At 34.4% G+C, this 21,345-nt stretch overlaps 1 protein-coding gene across 3 annotated transcripts in view; it reads left to right on the top strand.

Annotated features, from left to right (window-relative positions):
• The window catches only part of LOC105040079 (uncharacterized ATP-dependent helicase C29A10.10c-like), a 33,674-nt gene extending 12,911 nt beyond the window's left edge, over nucleotides 1-20,763 (top strand). The window contains exons 10-15 of one of the 3 annotated variants that reach the window (XM_073256727.1): nucleotides 13,675-13,746; nucleotides 13,891-13,971; nucleotides 17,459-17,539; nucleotides 17,622-17,666; nucleotides 18,108-18,171; nucleotides 20,477-20,763. In XM_073256727.1, coding sequence (XP_073112828.1) covers nucleotides 13,675-13,746; nucleotides 13,891-13,971; nucleotides 17,459-17,539; nucleotides 17,622-17,666; nucleotides 18,108-18,171; nucleotides 20,477-20,485 — 352 coding nt within the window. In that variant the 3' untranslated portion in view covers nucleotides 20,486-20,763. The remainder of the gene's footprint in view (nucleotides 1-13,674; nucleotides 13,747-13,890; nucleotides 13,972-17,458; nucleotides 17,540-17,621; nucleotides 17,667-18,107; nucleotides 18,172-20,476) is intronic. The other 2 variants (XM_073256728.1, XM_073256729.1) reach the window with 2 other exon arrangements.
• The last annotated feature ends 582 nt before the right edge of the window (nucleotides 20,764-21,345 follow it).

Raw genomic sequence — 21,345 nt, 5'->3', positions numbered from 1 at the left:
TACCAAATTCTTTTAAGGCACCAGAATAGTTCATACCATGCCATTCTGGCTATGTTAGTTGGTACTTTAATTATGATACCTGGGTCTTTAAGTATGTTAGCGCTATCAATGACTGGACATCTTATTTTCATGGAAGTTGAGAAGGATCAATCTAGGTCCTATAGTCACAACCTAATGATGATGCTTTGTAACTAGAATTCTCCAAATATGTTTTTGATTACTTGCTCAAAGAACCCATCTAAAACTCATTTGGCATTTCACCCTGGTCCTGTAATCATCTTATTTGTACCCGTTAAACTCTTTATTTTTCAATTACAAAGAATGGTTTTCCACCAAAGGTAACCATGCTGAATGAATTAACTTGTCCAACTTAACAACTCTCAAAGTAGATTTCTGCATAACAATTTGGTCAATTGGTATGCTATATTTTTGTTGACATATATATTTAAGATATCTAACATGTCTATTTGGAGAATTTTTCAGATTTGCATCTTATTTTCTTATTTGTCTTTACCAAGGTTTATCATCTTAATATTGGACCCCATACTGGTACCATTCTATTATAATATCGGTACATAGTATGGTATGAGATGACAAAGCATATTGAGTGTTTATAGAATATGAACAGATAATTGAACTAAAACTATCTAATCATCCTTCTATTTATCCATTCCATGCTAGTTTCTCTCCACGTGGGATGCATATGCCATGTTAAAAAGAAATAAAAAAAGAAATAAAAGACAAACATCTTACCCTCCATATCTATTTGTATATTAATTAAATATATCTACTAAGATCCATAATCTCGGTATCTGATATCGTATCAGTTCCATTCGATAGGGTATGGGATACATCTTGTACCGAAATAGCTTTCTAATCATTTTTCTGAATTGTTATCCCAGTACGCTTTTATTTAAGTTAGTGTGCTTCGATACGAGTTGGTACTCATTTCAATACTCCTCGGTGCATCTTGGTACACCTTGATGCACCTTGGTGCAAGTCGGTACTCCAAAATATTGAGCGATATAGCTCAGTATAGGGCTTGTGTCAACTTGAAGATGAGTTTCGTATCTGTTCCGTCTTAGTACAGTTTGGTATGTGCTACATCGAGTGGTATGGGGTAGTATGGCTGCCCATAATACCCACATTATTAAACTATATATAGGTATGGGGCAGTATGGCAAATCATGAAACCCACATGATCAAATTCTTACTTTTTTTAAAGAGAAAAATATAAAGTTCACCTCCTAAAAGTTGGAGCATATATATATATATATATATATATATATATATATATATATATATATATATATATATATATATATATATATATATATATATATATGTATGTATATTTATATATATGTATGTATGTATGTATGTATATGTATGTATATGTATGTATGTATGTATACATACACACACACACACACACACACACACACACACACACACACACACATATATATATATATATATATGTATGTATGTATATCTATATATATATATGTATGTATGTATGTATGTATGTATGTATACATATATATATATATATGTATGTATGTATGTGTATATACATGTATATGTGTGTGTATGTATGTATGTATGTACGTATGTATATGCATATGCATATGTATATGTATATATATGTGTGTGTGTGTGTGTGTGTGTGTATGCATATCTATGTTTGTATGTGTGTTTGGGAGCCTGTCTATGTGCTTATCAATAGATAGTTTGTCTATGTGTGTATCAATGGAAAACAAATAACTCATATTTCAAGATCAAATCCATTTATACTATGTTTCGTAATATCGAGCTTGAGGATGTTGTGAGAATAGTCATATTCATAGGACATTGGGGTTTAATTTTTCTTATTCATCAGTTTTTGATTTGATAAATAGTTAAAATGTGTTAACATGGTTTTAAATTTTGATGGTATGTCTTGTGGAAAGACAAGATGTGGTATCATTCCATGTGATAGGAGGAGACCATCCTACCATCGTACCATTATCCCAATTGGTGCATCTTAGGACATCCCATTTCCATATATCAAGATGGGGATGGGAGAGCAGCATGCCCCATTCCATGAAAAAATTGGAATTGTTCCATCTCACAAGATCACCTTGTGTGTTACTTCTAATGAAGTTAGTGCATTGAAGGATGAAATTTCAAGGTCAGATCTCTCATCCATTTAAAATGAAAAGAAAAGATAGTATCTAAGTCATGCTTAAGTAAGATAGTAAAACAATGCCATGATAAGAGGGAAGGAGAAAGATTCGTATATCACCTTGAATAACTTCAATGTTCCACCTAGGCTCTTGATCTAGTTCAGTAATTTATGAGGAGAATTTTCTTAAAATGTTGAACTAGTGATTCCTTGAAAAGTCCATTTGCAATTCACGTACTTGTGAAAGATGCTGAAATCTTTTTCTGAACATGGGCTAGGTTCTTTCCTAACTTGAAAGACCTAAGGTAAAATGTTCCCTAGCTCAAAACATGTATCAATATTAAGTTCTACTTGATATGTATGTTGAGTTAATCTGGTCTGCCTCATTTTATGGTGAGAGTATGCAACCTTTGATCCGATTAGGGAGAATACATGAATCTCTTTAACTTGCTCAATGCAGATCTCTCATGGAATTAAAAAAAGTAAATAAATCAGAAAGAATTTAGGTGGAAAAGCATATTAACTCCTGTTTACTTTCTTTTAATCAATGCATATAAACTATGGTTTAAGGCTTCTTTATGTGCTTGTAAGGTTCCTATTTTTGAATCTGGTTGGATTCCTCTTCTAGTGCAAAATTTCTAAATATTAAGATAATTATATTATGTCATAACTTATCTAGGAGCTAGATCTCAAATCCTACATCAACTTCATTTACTACCATATCTCCTAATTCTTCCTACATTGAAAGTTATGATTACTTAAAATATTACTCAAAAGGAAAGTTCTATTTTGATTGGCCCATTTTAAGGCCTAAACATCATCAAAACCCCTTGTTAGTAGTGACGCAAACCCTTATGGGTGGTCACATCATGGTATTACTCATTCAAAGCTTCATTTTAGTGCTTGGCACATTAGATGATAAAAGAAAGTTATGCCCTTAGGAGCTTTGATGCACGACTAGAACTCGAATGCAGCATATCTTGCCCCCGAACCCTATTAACTTAGTATGAAGAATGGATTGAAGGAAGGATGGATGAAAAAGAAAGGATGGATGAGGGAAAGGATATATTTTTTCATCCATCCTCTCATATGTTTGGTGACACATAGAAGGATGGGTGGAAATGATTTCCCTCCTTTATTTGGTATAGGAGGAATGAGAGGAAGAATGGATGATATTTGTATGATATTTTTACTAAACTATCTTTTGATAAAAATATTATTATTATCAATTTATAATATTTATTTATACTAAAAAAAGTAAACAATGTATAAACTTGTAATCTTTATAATCTATAATTATATAAATATTTAATTTAGTACATAATTTTATAAATTAATTATTAGTGAATTAATTATATAAATAATTAATTAATTTATAATTTAGTTTTAATATTTAATTAATATTATATAAATAGTTAATTAAAAATAATAAATATAAATAAAGAAATAGATGATAATTTAATTATTTAATTATAATTATAGAAATTATATACTAAAATTAAAATAATGATTAATAAAATTTAATAGTATATGATTAATAATATATATATAATATGATTAAAAAGGTGAAGAAGTATTATAGTTTTATCAAAATAAATTAATAAAGGGTAATTTTATCTATGCAAAAGTTCATCCTTCAATGCTCTATCCATCCTTCCTTTATTCTCCTAATTTAGGAGGATATAAATTGATGGGCCAGGGTGGATGTGCAACCCTCCTTTTCCATCCATCCTTTCTATAATTTTTTGTACCCAACGGTGGATGGAGGCCATCTATTCTTCCAACCCCATCCTCTCATGACCACAATCATAGAGTAAGAGCTACCAAAAGTGACCTAAACTCATTTAGAGCAACTCTAGAAAAGTTTGAAGAGAACCATAAGCAATTCTAAATGATATTGTCATCAAGGTTAAATCATGGATTATTTCAAGGTCATTTTATTTCACATTTTCTTTCTTCTTCTACTTTAGAAACCATGTCATGCTGATCAACATTTCTTCAATGGAACACTATTCTATTGTTAAGGTTTGCTTCTTGGAAATTAGAAAGTTGAGCATGGGGTGGTTGGTGGCTTGGAACTAATTGCAGGGCATTGCAACATGTATACTCATGCTAGGATTTGTTGGTAGCTGAAATGGTTACGTCCACCTTGTTGTTTACACTTCTAACAACCAAAAACATATATCATATCTGCTTATAATCATATCTTGTTCTTTATCTTGTCACTTGCATTTACTATTAATGCATATATTTGCTTAGGTGCAAGGGGTTTATCACATAATATGTTCTCATAGATATATAAAATTGAGATAGACAAGCCGAAAAGTTTGTGCTAGATAAGCTCAATGATGTTATCAACACTATCTAAGAATTTGCAGGGTTCAAAGAGTGACAATGTTTTTGTAGTGCGAGATGATGAATATGAAGAATCTACTATAATTGTGTTAGGATTTGTTAATAGCTGAAAGACTAATGTCCACTTTGTTGTCTGCACTTCCAATAACCAAAAGCATACATCATATATCTGCTTCCCGACAATATAATAATCATATTTTTTTTGTTGTCTTTTAACTTAGATTTATTATTAGTGCATTTATCCACTTAGGTGCATGGGATTTATCACATAATACTGTTCTCATAGATATATAAAATTGACATAGATAAGCTGAAAGCTTGTACTAGATAAGCTCAATGAAATTGTCAACACCACCTACGAATTTGTATGGTTAAGAGAGTGATTGTTTCTGTAGTGTGAGATGGTGAATATGAATATTCTACCAAGGGTTTTGCAAAGAGTGTAGAGTAATGCGTGTTGAGGGCAGGCAATGTAATTGAGTCATTTAATTTGCTAGAAGATGATAAGTGTAAATATTATTGACTTTTTGTCCTAGGGTCTCTTAGGTTGATAAGTGAATAACCTACACTAATGATAAAAGCTCAAAGTTTGTTTTAATCTTCTCATATTGTTTTGTCCTGGTCGTTTCACTACTATCGATACGAGAAGGATCGACAACATATCATACTAATCATGGTCGGCACACTTATCAATGCTGGTTTGACCACCATTAGTACTCCAGTCAATAGCCTTTCACCCAAGAATATTTAACAAAAACCCTAGGGAGTGCAGCCTCTAGAGATTTTGATCTTGTTAGGTACTATATGCTAAAGATATATTTTAACAAATACATTTGCTTCAATTATGAGAAAATTACAATTTTGAGTTCACTTAGGTTTTATCATATTCATTCCACTTTATAGCATTTCTTTCTTTTCATTATGGTTTAGCATTTGACATGAAATTAAGCTATCACATATTTTTTTGTTTTCATACTAAATTGAAATGATGGGGATAGGAGACCCACAAAGTTATTATTATGAACCCAGTTGAGTTCACAACAATAGAAATGGGAGTAAGAAGAGAGAGAGAACAAGAAGGAAAATGAAGGGAAAGGAAGAAAAATGAAGAGAAATAGAGAAAAAAGAGGAAATTATGAGGGAGAATTAGGAGAAGATTTTATTATGTATCATCATCATCATTAGTACCAATCTGTACCATAAGAACCTATTTATAGGCTAATTATAAGTATAATTGCCTTCTAACAATATTGTCACGTTAGCTAATAGAAAAGATTCTTCAATTCCTCCCTCTAACAAACTTTCTACTAAATGTATGTCCTAGAACCAATATGTCAGACACATTGTAATAGTTCTAGGATATATATTTATACTTAAACTATTAATTTATTAATAAAATGGGCTTTTTCTATCCATTCTTGTCTTATGTGTCCAAAAATCATCCTAAGAATTAATAATTTAAAGATACATATTCTCAAGAGTTAAGACTTAGAGACATGTATGATTAATTTCTAAATTACTTCTGATCGATGAATCATCATGAAAAAGGTGACTGATTCGTTTAGATCGGCACATGGATCGCTTCTTTCGAGATAGATGAGTCTCTAGTATATAGTGTAGAGATATTAAGCGAGAGTGCGGATAGTTGTTAGAGAATATCGATACTGAATGTGACTAAATGAGAGATCACATGGATTCTACTCACTCATCAGTGATCTTCTCGATGTTGTAGTGGCGTGAGTAGTTCTTTAATCTACGGTGCCTCGGCTGCTCACAATGGGATTGCTGTAGTTTAACTGCATATAAATATGGTCTCCTAACCATTTGAGTCTTTATAGTATATGTAGGCTATAGTAGGTTCATTGTAGGAATAAGGTGTGCACCTATATGAGATCTATCGATCTTAGTAGATAAGAAATAGTTCTATGAGATTTGAGAAGCTGAGTCCTTAAGTCATGGCCACAATAAGGTGATTGATAGAAAGAAGTTCCATCAGTATCACAGTTTGAACTTAAGCTAATCGAATCTTCCATATGATGGATATTGGGGTTTGACGAGGTTCCACAATCTCCATCTTGTTGGGACTCTTGATAGAGGAACTAAATCACATGGTAACTATACATAAGGGATTCTAATTATTCTATTTTGCTAGGTTGCCACTACATGCTGCTAGGCGTTACTAGTGGATTGTGAGAGCTCATTAGGACTTCTGAATCGATGATCCTTATTGGATAAGAGTTGGAAATGTTTCAACCTATTGAAAGGTATTTCAATGATATTATGATGGAGATCATAATATGTCCCACTATCAGACAAAACAAAATCTATGGGGTCACACATAAAAAGAATTTGATCAGATCAAATGGTTAGACTATGATCAAATTATCAATGTGATTGATTATTTCGATCAATTTATAAAAATTACAAGTATAGGATCAGCTAACAATTAGCAAGAAGGACCTAATTGCAATTATTATAATCTAATTTGATGAGATCAAGTTAGAGATCAAGTCTTCAATAATCAAATCAGATTTAATTAGTTTAGATTTGACCTAATTGAGCTTTTGGTTTCATAATTGGTTTCTAATTGGATTAGGATAGAGTCTGGATCGAATTGGGCTCGAATCGGATTCGAATTTGATTCAAACTAAATCCAGATTAAATCCAAACGATAAAGATGCAAGAGTCTTAGGTTTACTGAGATTCTCTCTCCTCTCTCATGATAGAAAGGAGGGACGCATATGGGGATGCGCACCCCCTTCTTTGGCGTGCGTGAATGAGAAGAGAGGGCATCAAAAGTTGGTGCTTCTCTTTTCTAGTCTTCTCTCTCTTTCATATCTTATCCTTACCCATCAATTTAAGTTTGAATTTGATTTAAACTTGAATTTAAATCGTAAATGGATAGGATAAGGAGGTTGGGGCATTGGATTTAAATAAGAGAGAATTTTGGGGCGCCATAAAGAATTTTGTGGAAGTTTCATCGGAGAAAAATCAGAGTGCCGCCCCTTCCTCTTTTCTACGCCCCTTGTTCCACATGCCCACTTCTAGTTGGCCAAAGAAAGAAAGAGATCATAGAGAGAGAGAGATCAGAACAAAAGGACAAGGAGTTCTCCCATTGCCCCTGTTCATCCTCTGATCCTACGCGAAAGGAGTTCGTGCATAGATTCATCTTCGAATCCTCTTCTATGACAATCGAAGGAGATCAGATCCAAATAAGAGAAGCAAAGATCTGAAAGAGAGCTAGTACCTCGATGATCTTTGGTGCTTTCGATCTGCATCAACCCCGTGTGGATACCCGTAGAGGTCGGACGCATGTGCGGCTCCAACAGAATCTGCAGACATCTCAAATCCAGATCCAGCTGAAGGAGTTTAGCGATCAGGTAGGTGATCTGATCACCCAGTTATTTTATTTTGAAAATTAGATGCATGCTATCATTTTATTTTTATCATATGAATTAGATCCGTAGGTGTAAGATTAGATCTATGCATGCATAGATTAAAATAATTTTAATTTGATCGTCGCTGCATGTTTTCAAAATTATTTTGAAAATTTGCATGGATGACACCTCGAAACCTAACACTTTCTAATTACAGCCCCTTATTATACTGACCATAATATTGCCTTCCCCATAAGAAATCTTTGTCCTTAAGGATTAGGCTGTCCTCCAGGACATTCGGCTGCATGTTCGTGATTGCATGGCGACGTCGGCTCAGTATGTCTATCGAGAGGTGAACAGTGCCACCAATTGGGTCGCTTCCTTTGTGGCGAAGCATACCAGCCATTGGACCTGGCATCAGGGTCAAGCCTATCTGCGGGCTCTATAGGATATTTTGTTTTCTAATCTTATGGGGTGCGCCCACACTAGATTGGTGTGAGCACTTGCTTGTAACTTCAAAAAAAAAAAGGATTGGGCTGAAAGGTAGGGAACTGGGCATGTAGTTGATCAAAGTCTTCCCAAGTAGCTTCACTAGTGTCCAAGTTAGCCCACTTGACAAGCCACTGAGTGACAGCAACGTTGTTTCTTTTCACAATTCTCCTGAACAACACTGCTTCTGGCTCTAGCCTAAGTTCACCCTTGTTAGTAGTGCTTGGCAATTAAATGACAACTTGAGTCATGGGTCCCAGTTTCTTTTTTAAGTGAGACATGAAAAATAGGATAGATTTTGGAACCTGGAGGAAGTCCCAATATGTATGCAACGTGCCCCACTCTAGCCAATATAAGAAAAGGGCCATAATATTTTGGGGACAAATTAAGATTTCTTTTCACTGCCACTGAACATTGCTTGTGGGGCTACAACTTCAAATACACCATGTCTCCAACTTGCAAAATCCTCTCAGATTTTGCAAAATGGAAAAGAGGTTGTCACACCCCAAATTCGGGACATAACACGGCCATACTACCGAGGGATGAAGCCCACGATAACACGAAGCCAATCTATCATAATCATCTAAAATCCGTCAAATAAAAAGATTCAATTCTATTATTCATCAAATAATCGAATCAATATTGGTTCAGAGTATCTAAATCCAAAACAAGTACTAATCCGAATCTCAACATTCATAAATAACTACAAATCCATGATTATAAAATAAATTAAACTTCTGCTGCCAAATTTTCAAGCTTGCTATGCTGATCTTCAAGCTTGAATTTCTTTTGTCGATCCTAACCTTATTTCTCTGTTCAAACAAAAAGAAAACAAAAAGAATATGAGCTACACTAGCCCAGTAAGTAGAACTTGCGCTTCCTTATCGGATCAAACATAAGTTTTTCATGATAATGCAATATTTAGAAAATAGCAGGTAATACAAAATAAAGCATTTCATAGAGCATATAACAAAACAAGTTATAAACTAATCATGCATGTATAAATCATGTATATTTCACAATCATGAATCGTAAATCATTTTCATCGTGTATTTATGTCATGTTTCAAAACATTGCTCACAGATATTCGTGCTAAGGTCACTATTATATCCGTGACAGGGCCATGTTTCTTAATTGACAGAGTTTTTAATTCATGTGCCAACTTTATACCCGCTGGCAGGGCCATATTTCGTGTGGAAGCTAGCTCCGGATGTCGATCTTCTCGAAGGGATTCATTCATAGCCATCTGAGAGCCTTTGAAATCATTATATCTTTTTCTTAAAGCATACATATACATAGATGGAAAAACAATGAAATTCATGCTTCATAATCATGCTATTTTCATAAGACATATTCATGAAATCAATGCTCATAATAAAACATGCTTTTTCATATCACATATGTCGATCCTTATTTTATGAAAAATTATGATTTCATCAATAGCAATTCTTTGCATAAAAATATGATGATTTAAAAATAAATAAAAAGCATAAGATCTACTTACCTCGTTCATCTTAGATCTTCAGACGTCGTTAAAAGAATCAGCTAATCCTATTTAAAATATCAAATCATTATCAAATTCTATTCCATAAATATAACAAGATTAAATCATAAGGAAAGATGACTGTTGACCGGATATGTCGGACCATCCAGATACCAGGGCAATTCAGGATCCCTTATCTAAGGGTCAGATTCAAGTGACTTGATCAAGAAATCGTGAAGCACAGATCGAATTAAGGTCAAGATCAATCAATAGGGTTCTTTAATAATGGGTTTGAAAAATACTTGATATGGCCAAATGAGTTTGACATACAGCACGGATATCAAAGCAACTTCGGATCATCTTATTAGAGTCAATATGAGCCTCTAAAAGATGAAGGCATGACTCGATACAGGATTTATAGACCTTCTTAGAGAGAGAAGGTCAGTCATGAGAGAGAAAGTAGAGAGAGAAAGTGGAGAGAGAATCTTCGTATCCTTCAAAAGTGGCAATCATGGTTGAGATTATCAGAGGTTATATCAGGGTGACTTAATATGGATTAACCATGATTGATGTTATCAATTTCGAATAAAGATCGGATCGGGATCCAATCTACTGCATGAATTTTGGAGCAGTCTCAGATCATCATATTTTCATCTCAAGTTTAACATAGGGTCTGTGATGCAATCAGAGAGAGAGAATGATCCTAGAGAGACGAAATCCATAAAAAGAGATAAAAGATCTAGAGAAAGAAAATAGGGAGAAAATCTAGAGAGAGAAAATGGAGAGAGAATGAAGAGAGAGGAAGTCCAATTCTAGAGAGAGAAAGACTTAAGAGAGAGAGAAGAGAGAAACTTTCTCTCACATATATTTATTATTATTATTTTTTTTTCTTTTTTCTTTTTCCTTTTTCTTTTCTGTTTTTCTTTTTCCTTTTTCTTTTCTTTTTCTTTTTCCTTCTTCCCGCGGCCTTCTTGGGCCGAAATAGGGGAAGACCGTGAGGTCCCCCCCTCGGTGGCTCGGGCTCCGATGGGGTGGCGGCTTGGCCGGAGGTCTGGCAACGACGGCCGACCATGCGAAGCCGGTCGGCGGCGGGGTTCAACCGGCAAGCTTTCCTTTTTTTTTTTTCGAAAAAACAGAGGATCCGTCCCCTTCTTCATGATTTCCGACCATGGGTCGGTCGCCGGTGGCCAAGCGCTCAAGGAAAGAGAGAGAGAGATAACGGTCTGATCTCGGGGATGAGATACCGCAACCAGCGGCGTCGGTGGCCGAAAAAGAGAGGGAAAGGACTCATCCGAACAAGGCAGAATAGGATCTCATCTTTTCATGGATTTTCCGACGATCCCGATGGCCGGCGAGGGTGCACGAAGCTATGGGAAGGAAAAGGAGGGTCGGAGCTTACCTTCGACGCCGGCGAGGCTTTCCGGCAAGAAATTGGACAGACACAGGTCGGATCTCCATGGTGGTTTTTCGGCGATTGCCGCCGACTGGGTCTCGGGTCTTTGGTGAGAGGGAGAGAGGAGGGTTCTCCTCTTTAAATAGAGCCGGAGGGGGGTTCTTTCCGACTCCGATTGGGAGCCGGTGAGAGGAGGAAGAAGACTTTCGAAAGGAGTCTTCTCCTCTGTTTTCTTTTGTTTTGTTTTACTTTGTTTTTTTTTTTTTTTTGTTTGGGCTCTGTGGGCTGGTTTTGGGCCCAATTGGGCCAGGTTATCACAGAGATAATAGTACTTTGAGTTCTGTATTTGTACTTTTCTGCCACACATTTATCTTTGTTCAATAGGCTTATAGATCAGAGTCCTTCTTCACTGATGTCCACCATGTTCTGTAATTATAGGACTCTAACTGTATCATTCTTATCATAGGAAGTCGGAAGCTCCACAGATCCTAAAAGTGGTCAAGTTCATTTATTGCCTAATATATAGCTTGAAAATGTGCAAAGTATATGAGATTTAATCTATATATTCTGGAATGTTTACATCAAGAAAAATGGTTTGGAATTGCAAATTGTATATATTGCTACCATTCAATTTTTTTCCCACTATTCATAGATAAGAGACATCTCAAATAAAAATTTTTTTAATAATTTTTAGTTCTAAGTTTTTATATTTCATAAATCATGATCAACGTTGCTGATTATCATTTTCAGAGGGCCTTAATTGTTTTTCAGTACAAAGCATCTAGATTCAAATGATCTCAAAGCATCCTAACCTCTCTATATGTGTGTGATCTAGATATGACCATTACTTTTCTATTTCTTCTTTATTAACCATTTTCACAGTTCTTTTGAGAATCAGTATCATCACAATTCTCCCTGCATCTTTTTTATATTCTTTACTTTTATAAGCTTCTTCCTCTTTCATAATATTGCAAGTTATGGGTGTTCAAATGACTACAGTGTTGATTTGCCAAAAAACACATCTTACTCTCAATCTAGGATGAACACAGGTGCCATAGTTTTAAATTTAATGTAAGTTGTTTCCATTGATTTGTAGAGATTGCTCATTAGTATCTTGAAGCCTGGAATATAGATCCTTTCCTAATTTCTTGTTTTCATTAAGAATCGAAAGCTTTAATGTCTTTTTTTTCTTTGTTCTGAACTTTCTGCAACCAGTACTGAGATGGAGGACATAGTAGGTCTTTTTGCTTTACAAAAGGAGGCTGAGAAAATTGATGCTTCATTTTCATCCACAGGGTCTATTGTTATTTAAAAGTTTTTATCTATTTATGTATAAGGTTTTCAGGTGAATCTCACTATGTGTCGATATTTTTGACTCAGACAAAAAGATGGAACCAAGAGTGAGCAAAGAAAACAATGATGAAGGCTATACATGCCTTATTTAGTTTCCATTTTTTTGATTGAGTTCACTCTTTATTTCCATTATTCAACCATGGATAAACTCATGAGTGAAAGAAATCTATAAAACTGTGACTTTATGTTTTGTGATTGAAGAAAGTCAATGGCAGGATGTAAGGAAAAGAAACATCAAAAGTATGGAATAATTTACTAATCATTTTTTTTATGATAATTAGCACACGAGAGGAACATTTATTTCTTGACTATAAATCTCATTATCACAAAAGAAGTAATAGTACTTTGAGTTCTGTATTTATACTTTTTTGCCACACATTTATCTTTGTTCAATAGACTTATAGATCAGAGTCCTAACTTTTTCACTGATATCCACCATTTTCTGTAATTCTAGGACTCTAATTGTATCATTCTTATTATAGGAAGTCGGAAGATCCACAGATCCTAAAAGTGGTCAAGTTCATTTGTGGCCCGGTTTATAGCTTGAAAATGTGCAAAGTATATGAGATTTAATCTATATATTCTGGAATGTTTACATCAAGAAAAATGGTTTGGAATTGCAAATTGTATATATTTCTACCATTCAATTTCATTCCCACTGTTCATAGATAAGAGACATCCAAAATTTAAAAAAAAATGAGTAATTTTTGGTTCTAAGTATTTTATATTTCATAAATTATGATCAATGTTGCTGATTATCATTTTCAGAGGACCTTAATTGTTTCAGTTCAAAGCATCTGGATTCAAATGATCTCAAAGCATCCTAACCTCTCTATATGTGTGTGATCTAGATGTGACCATTACTTTTCTATTTCTTCTTTATTAATTGTTTCACAGTTCTTTTGAGAATCAATATCATCACAATTCTTCCTGCATCTTTTTTATATTCTCTGCTATTATAAGCTTCTTCCTCTTTTATAATATTGGAAGTTATGGGTGTTGATATTATTTCAAAAGTTATCTATCAACCTAAGAAACTTCACTCAAATGACTGCAGCGTCGATTTGCCAGAAAACACATCTTATGCTCAATCTAGGATGAAAACAGATGCCACAGGCTTAAATTTAATGTCAGGTTTTTCCATTGATTTGTAGATATTACTCATTAGTGTCTTGAAGCTTGGAATATAGATCCTTTCCTATTTTCTTGTTTTCACTAAGAATCGAAAGCTTTAATGTCCTTTTTCTTTTTGTTTCTAACTTTCTGCAACCAGTACTGAGATGGAGGACATAGTAGGTCTTTCTGCTTTTCAAAGGGAGGCTGAGCAAATTGATGCTTCATTTCCATCCACAAGGTCTGTTGTTATTTAAAAGTTTTTGTCTATTTGTGTATAAGCTTTTCAGGTGAATCTCATGATGTGTTGACATTTTTGACTCTGACAAAAAAAATGGAACCAAAAGTGAGCAAAGGAAACAATGATGAAGGCTATATGTCACGCCCCCGACCCGAGATTTGAATCGAGGGTCATGGCAACCGCCGCATACTTATAGAATACTTTTCCCATAAGCATGCAAGGCATCTCATCATGATATCTTCACAAATAGTTAAATAAATTTTTCTTCATTCAATAATCAAACCTTGGTTCAAATAATAAATCCAAACTAAGTGTTCAAAAAAAATAACTGTCTGACAATGTCAATACTAAAAGCAAAACTAAAAGTCTTGAATCAATTCTGAGAAAATCCTAAATCAATGAGTTAACTCCATCTCTAATCGCTCTCCCAACCGAAATCCCGCATCATGCTAATTTTCTGGATCTGTAAGAAAAACATAAGACTTATCATGAGCTAAAAAGCCCAGTAAGCAGTGTATACCTTTAACTGAATAATCAGGCAAATAATACTATGCATCACAAATCAATATGTAATTTCATGAAATCATAATCATACTGTCAATCATATAAAAGTCAATTCATCATAATTTTCAATTATGCTTTTCTTCTTAAATTCATCAATTTCTTAAATTCTTCTTACCAACCATGACTATGACCACATTATCCCTGTGGCAGGGTCATAATACCGCGTATCTGCTTGCGGTGGGCTGCGAATCATCTGGCAGCCAAGTCCTTTGGAACCGCTGGTCTAACTGGCGGTTTTGTCGCTGGTCTATCTGGCGACATGTCGCTGGTCTTACTGGCGACGTAAACCCTCAGGACAATCAATTGCCAACGTATATGCCCCCATTGGCGGGGTCCTCAACACAGTCAGGTTGTCAATTTCATATTGTCTTCCAATTCATATATTATTTTCAAGAATAATAAAATTAATTGATATTCGAATCAAATCAATTATAACATTCTTTGAGATCATATATCATCAAAATAATTGTTCCACAAATAACTTCAATCATAAATAATTTTTTACAATTAACTTTCATCATAAATAATTTTCAACAATTATTTCAATAAATAATTACAATCACAAGCATGCATAAATTTATTTAATTCATAATTTACCAGATAAATTCAGTAAAAGTAAACACTACTTACCTCAAAAGAAAGTCCAAACTAAAAATTCTAGGGATCTCGAAAATCCTTCTCAGAACCTGATACGTCAAATATCATATTTTGAATCAAATTTTCATCAAATTAAAAATAACTAAATTATTAAAATCTAATGTCTCCACTAGGATCAATTCGTCGACAGCATCCCGATTTTTCGAATTAACCCATGGACACCCTAATTTTATTTTTATTTTTTTATTGCTATTTTTTTTTTAATTTTTTTTAATTTTTTTTTTAATAATAAATTAATTCCATAAATCCTATGATCTAGAGAGAGAAAGAGAGAGGGAGAGCAAAAAGAGTTTCTCTCTTTCAGCCCCTTTTTTTTTTTTTTTTTTTTCTTTTCTTTTTTTTCTTTTCTTTTTTTTTTTCTTCTTTTTCTTCTTTTCTTCTTTTTCTTCTTCTCTTCTTTTTCTTCTTCTTCTTCCCGCGCCTGAACAGAGGACTCTTGTCCTCAGGCCTCAATCGGCCGTTCGGGCCGTGGCTGCCACGGCGGAGGCCGGCGGCCGACGGGCCGTGGCTGCCACGGCGGAGGCCGGCGGCCGACGGGCCGTCTCCCCCGGTCACGGAGGAAACAGGGCCGGCGGTCAATTCCGATCGCCAGCGCCGGAGATTTCAAGGAAAATAAGCCAAAAAACAGAGTCTGTTCCCGACCAAAAATCGGCGACGTTCGTCGCCGGCCACCGCGCACAAACGCACGGGGGAAAGAGGAAGGAAGGGAGGAAAAAGTGAAGGACTTACCACGACCTCCTGGGACTTCGTCGGCGGGCAATCACGACGGAATTCACAACGGTGTCCGCGGCTCTTCTTCGGGAAAAACGGAGAGAAAGAGAGAGGGAGGAGGCCGTTCTTCGGTCTCAAGGGGGAGGGATTTACTTATAGAGGACCTAGGACTCCGAGGGGTCCTAGGAGTCCTGATTCCGTCTGGATTTCACTGGAGAAGGAGACTCCCATCGGGAGTCTTCTTCCCGATTTTGAATTTCCCTGTTTTTTTTTTTTTTTTTCTTCGTTTTGGGCTTTGTGGGCTGTAAGGATTTGGGCTATAACACTATACATGCCTTATTTAGTTCCCATTTTTTTGATTGAGTTCACTCTTTATTTCCATTATTCGACCATGAATAACCTCATGAGTGAAAGAAATCTATAAAACTATAACTTTATATTTTATGACTTAATGGTAGGATGCAAGGAAGAGAAAACTCAAAAGTTTGGGATAATTTACTAATCAATTTTTTATGATAATTAGCACAAGAGAGGAATATTTATTTCTTGACTATAAATCTCATTGTGACTTACTTCTTTATCATTCTTTTTTCATGAGTAGCAAAATGGAAAAGAGGTAATAGTACTTTGAGTTCTGTACTTGCACTTTTCTGCCATGTATTTTCTTTTATTCAATAGGCTTATAGGTCAGAGTCCTACCTTCTTCATTGATATCCCTCATTTTCTATAATTCTAGGACTCTAATCGTATCATTCTTATTATAGGAAGTCGGAAGCTCACAACTCCTTAAAGTGGTCAAGTTCATTAGTGGCCTGATATATAGCTTGAAAATGTGCAAAGTATATGAGATTTAATCTATATATTCTGGAATGTTTACATCAAGAAAAATCGTTTGGAATTTCAAATTGTATATATTGCTACCATTCATTTTCTTCCAACTATTCATAGATAAGAGGCATCTAAAACAAAAATTTTTTTAGTAATTTTAGTTTCTAAGTATTTTATATTTCATAAATCATGATCGACGTTGCTGATTATCATTTTCAGAGGGCCTTAATTGTTGTTCAGTACAAAGCATCTGGAGCCAAACAATCTCAAAGCATCCTAACCTCTTTATATTTGTGTGTTCTAGATATGACCATTACTTTTCTATTTCTTCTTTATTTACTATTTTCACAATTCTTTTGAGAATCAGTATCGTCACAATTCTCCCTGCATCTTTTTAATATTCTCTACCATTATAAGCTTCTTCCTCTTTTATAATATTTGAAGTTATGGGTATTCATATTATTTCCAAAGTTATCTATCAACCTAAGAAGCTTTTCTCAAATGATTGCAGTGTCGATTTGCCAAAAAACACATCTTATGCTCAATCTAGGATGAACATAGATGCCACAGGCTTAAATTTAATTTAAGTTGTTTCTATTGATTTGTAGAGATTACTCATTAGTATCTTGAAGCCTGGAATATAGATCCTTTCTCATTTTCTTGTTTTCACTAAGAATTGAAAGCTTTAATGTCCTTCTTTTCTTTGTTCTGAACTTTCTGTAACCAGTATTGAGATGGAGGACATAGTAGGTCTTTCTGCTTTTCAGAAAGAGGCTGAGGAAATTGATGCTTCATTTCCATCCACAAGGTCTGTTGTTATTTAAAAGTTTTTTTCTATTTGTGTATAAGCTTTTCAGATGAATCTCACTGTGTTGACATTTTTGACTCAGACAAAAAATGGAACCAAGAGTGAGCAAAGAAACCAATGATGAAGGGTATACATGCCTTATTTAGTCTTTTTTTTTGAATGAATTCACTCTTTATTTCCATTATTCTACCATGCATAAAACTCATGAGTGAAAGAAATTTAAAAAACTGTAACTTTATATTTTATGATTGAAGAAAGTCCATGGTAGGATGCAAGGAAAAGAAAAGTCTAAAGTATGGGATAATTTACTAATCAATTTTTAATGATAATTAGCACCAGAGAATAACATTTCTTTCTTGACTGTAAATCTCATTGTCACTTCTTTCTCATCCTTCTTTCATGAGTAAAAAAAGGAAAAGAGGTAATACTTTGAGATCTATACTGTACTTTTCTGCCACACATTTATCTTTATTCAATAGGCTTATAGATCAGATTCCTATGTTGGTTCACTGATATCCACCATTTTCTGTAATTCTAGGACTCTAATTTTTTCATATTCTTATTGTAGGAAGTCGGAATCTTCACTGCTCCTAAAAGTGGTCAAGTTCATTTTTTGCCTGCTTGGTTATAAGGTAGTTGTTATTTAAATCATTGCAATCATTGGTGTCCGTAAATTATTAGAAATTTTATCATGGACTGCACTTTTTACTTGTCGTGTTAGGATATTGAATCATATATAAATTCCAATTATGTTGTCTTCTCTCTTGTGGAGAGTTCTTTGTAGGCCATAATTTGAATAAAGCTGCATGTAATCTTTGTTCCTCTCTCTTACAAGATTAGAGTGTGGTCATTAGATGGTTGGCATAATGGAAGAAATTCAGGCAACTGATTGTTTTGGCATAAAGTAGGCATAAGGTTTGGAGTATTTTTATGCTTGCCTAATGGCATTTAAAAGGTGCATACGAGTAAAAAATAGTTATTGTGGTCATTCTTGCTTATGACAGGGATAACTATTTCCATGAAGGGTTGTCATAAGCTATTCTTGTTATAAAGGCATTGTTTATGCATGCCATATTTTTTTTTTTTTTTAGATAAAAACACCCTTTCCCAAAAATAATTGTAGAATTGTAGCCAAAAAATATAGGAATAACTACTGGGTAGCTGTTCCATAGGCTTGCTTAACTTTTCTTATTCACAAAAACAATGCGGCCTAAAAGAAATGCTCTGTATAGTAGTAGTTGTGGGTTACCCATTCTTTCTACCGTTCATTAACAAATCAGGTTCGGTTCTTCCCTCCAAGAAAAACTTATAGGTTACACCATTTTATTACATATACAAGTCTTATGCATCTACTTTTTCTCTTTTGTTCCTTAATATGCTCTTAAATGAATTGCTTTCATAGTATTGCATATATTTGCACTCTTACAAAATAAATGCTTCTTGTATAAATCTGTTAGCCTAATGCTTTTGTCATGATTGTTTCGATCAGGGATTAGTGAAATAAAACAATGCCTATGTTGTACAATATAACATATAGTGCCAAAACTCTGAAGCACATTAAAAATCTACATTTTCCAATAACACCACCATACTTTTTTTTTTTTCCTAAATGAAATTTTGGGTCATGATTTCTTTTATTACTAAATTCAGTTAATACAAGTACGAGAAACTTAAAATCCGTAATGGAGATTTAGGTGAGGAAAACTGGATTCGCTCAAATGGAATATCATTAAGTTCTACCCTTACTATGTATTCACTAGCAAAATGCCTGTAGTTTATTTCGTTAATCTGTTATCTATAAGCTGACAAGAGCCCACAAGATATAACCCATTAGGGATATACAACTGTAGTATTTTAATCTGATAATACGGCTTGTAGCATGAAAGGTTGCAATGCATCACTTTTAATTCTATGAATTGAAGTTTGAGATAAAGACAAACCTAGAGGAACCAATCTTTTCTGGATAGTTTGATACTGCTGTGGCTTGACCAGAAATGTAGGGCATCAAGTCACAAAATGCTGAAATTTTTCTAAAATGCTAAGCACCTTAAGAACCAACCTGCTAGGGATTAATTAATACTAGTTTGTTTGAAGAGAGGCCAATCTAGAGAACTGCCGAAAAAACCAGCAACACCAGGAAAAGCCTCTAACTAGACAAACCATGTAGGAATTAAGCCACAGGATATTTTGAATAAATGTCTAGTGTAGAGTTTATTTCATATTGGAAGAGCAAGACTTTCCACAAAACATTTCCTTTCTTGAGGCATCATCAAGGAAATTATGAGGTTACCAATTCTCCAGTTTGACATGGGAGTTCAAATGATCCTGCTTCTTGAAGTTGTTTTATCAGGTCTATTTGTTCTGATGTTATCCTGTTGCCATGTTGATGAACAGTGCTACAGGGTTAGGCCCAGCCTCCATTTATGTATTGTATGTTACTCTGTTATATGACATTACATGTGTTGCCCTGGGTTTGCAAATATTCCAGTTTGACAAGAAGAATTCGAATGGTGTTAACAAATATATAATGTCAATTGTTTGGAGATTATCTGATGACCATCTTGATGAAAGACAATCATGTGTAAGGTTATGCCCTTCATATTTGGATATGGTGTCTTCTATTTGCATAATTAGTTTGCTGGTTATCAGATAAGGCTTGATCATTATAGTTGTGTAATAATGACTGGAATATTATACTTTTCTAAACAAGAAATTAAAATTCCAGTTTGCTAGTATCATCATGAATTGTTCTTGGTCTGGGATGTTGTTTGCACAGCATGTCCAAATGGAATCAATAGCATATGTTTTATTTTTTTTTGGATGGAAATTCATTTGTTATTTACTATCATTCTTTGACCATTTCAATCGGATTGTCTCAACTATTTTTGTGATTGAGCATTAGACTGTGTTTTAACTACATAATCTTGACTTCTGCAGAGAGAGTAGTTCTACAGTTCATAAGCACCCTCCAACTAAATTCCAACTGGATAGCCACAATCCCTGGAGTTGGTCTTTCATTTAGGCCTTTCTTCTGTTTTGTACAATTGCATGGCACATTTTGGTTGATTAATTTTGGTGACATCAGCCTTGGCAGAAATGTACTTCTTAGTATTAGATCAACTTTATAATTTTCTCAACATCATTAATTACTGATTTGCCTCCATGCTAATTGCATGAATGAGTATTTACCATGATAAGCAAGCTGAAGGAAGGGAACAATTCGAGATGGGCTACTGAATGCAAGAGCTCTTTGGTCTATCCGTTCTACTATTTCATGGCATGTTTCTGTCTACTAAAACCTGAACTTGTTTTAGTAGTTCCTATTTGACCAAATACGTATCAAACGGTAAAGAATAAGTGAACCTAGCAATCACTTGTGACCTAAGCTTAGCTAGAATATGCCACACGCGACGCAAATGAATGTTAAATTTTCTACCATACTTTTTGAGAAATATCTTTCTAAAGCCGCCAGCATAGCCTGCACCAGCAGCAGTTCTTGAGATGCCTATTTTATTTCTGACATTTACAAAACCCGCTCCTAAAACCTTTCAATCCGTTAGTGCCAATCTCCAATGGTATTTCAGGTTTTCTTTCAAAATGACGTCGGTTGTAGCCCAGGTTGCCGATACAAGTTCCCGGCTGCGATTTCAGTTGCTGGTGTAGAATTAGAATAACTTTTCACCGCATTTTTGTACTTCTGGTGATTGTTATGCATATTAAAGAAATTTAATATTGCTGTCAATGTGTAAAGAACTATTCAAAGTATACTTTACTTTTTTTACTGGAAAAAAAAAAAAAAAAAAAGT

The sequence above is a fragment of the Elaeis guineensis genome, chromosome 4 (assembly GCF_000442705.2).
Source record: "Elaeis guineensis isolate ETL-2024a chromosome 4, EG11, whole genome shotgun sequence".
NCBI lineage: Eukaryota > Viridiplantae > Streptophyta > Magnoliopsida > Arecales > Arecaceae > Elaeis > Elaeis guineensis.
The sequence above is the reverse complement of the archived record's forward strand: the minus strand, read 5'-3'. Positions and strand labels throughout refer to the sequence as shown.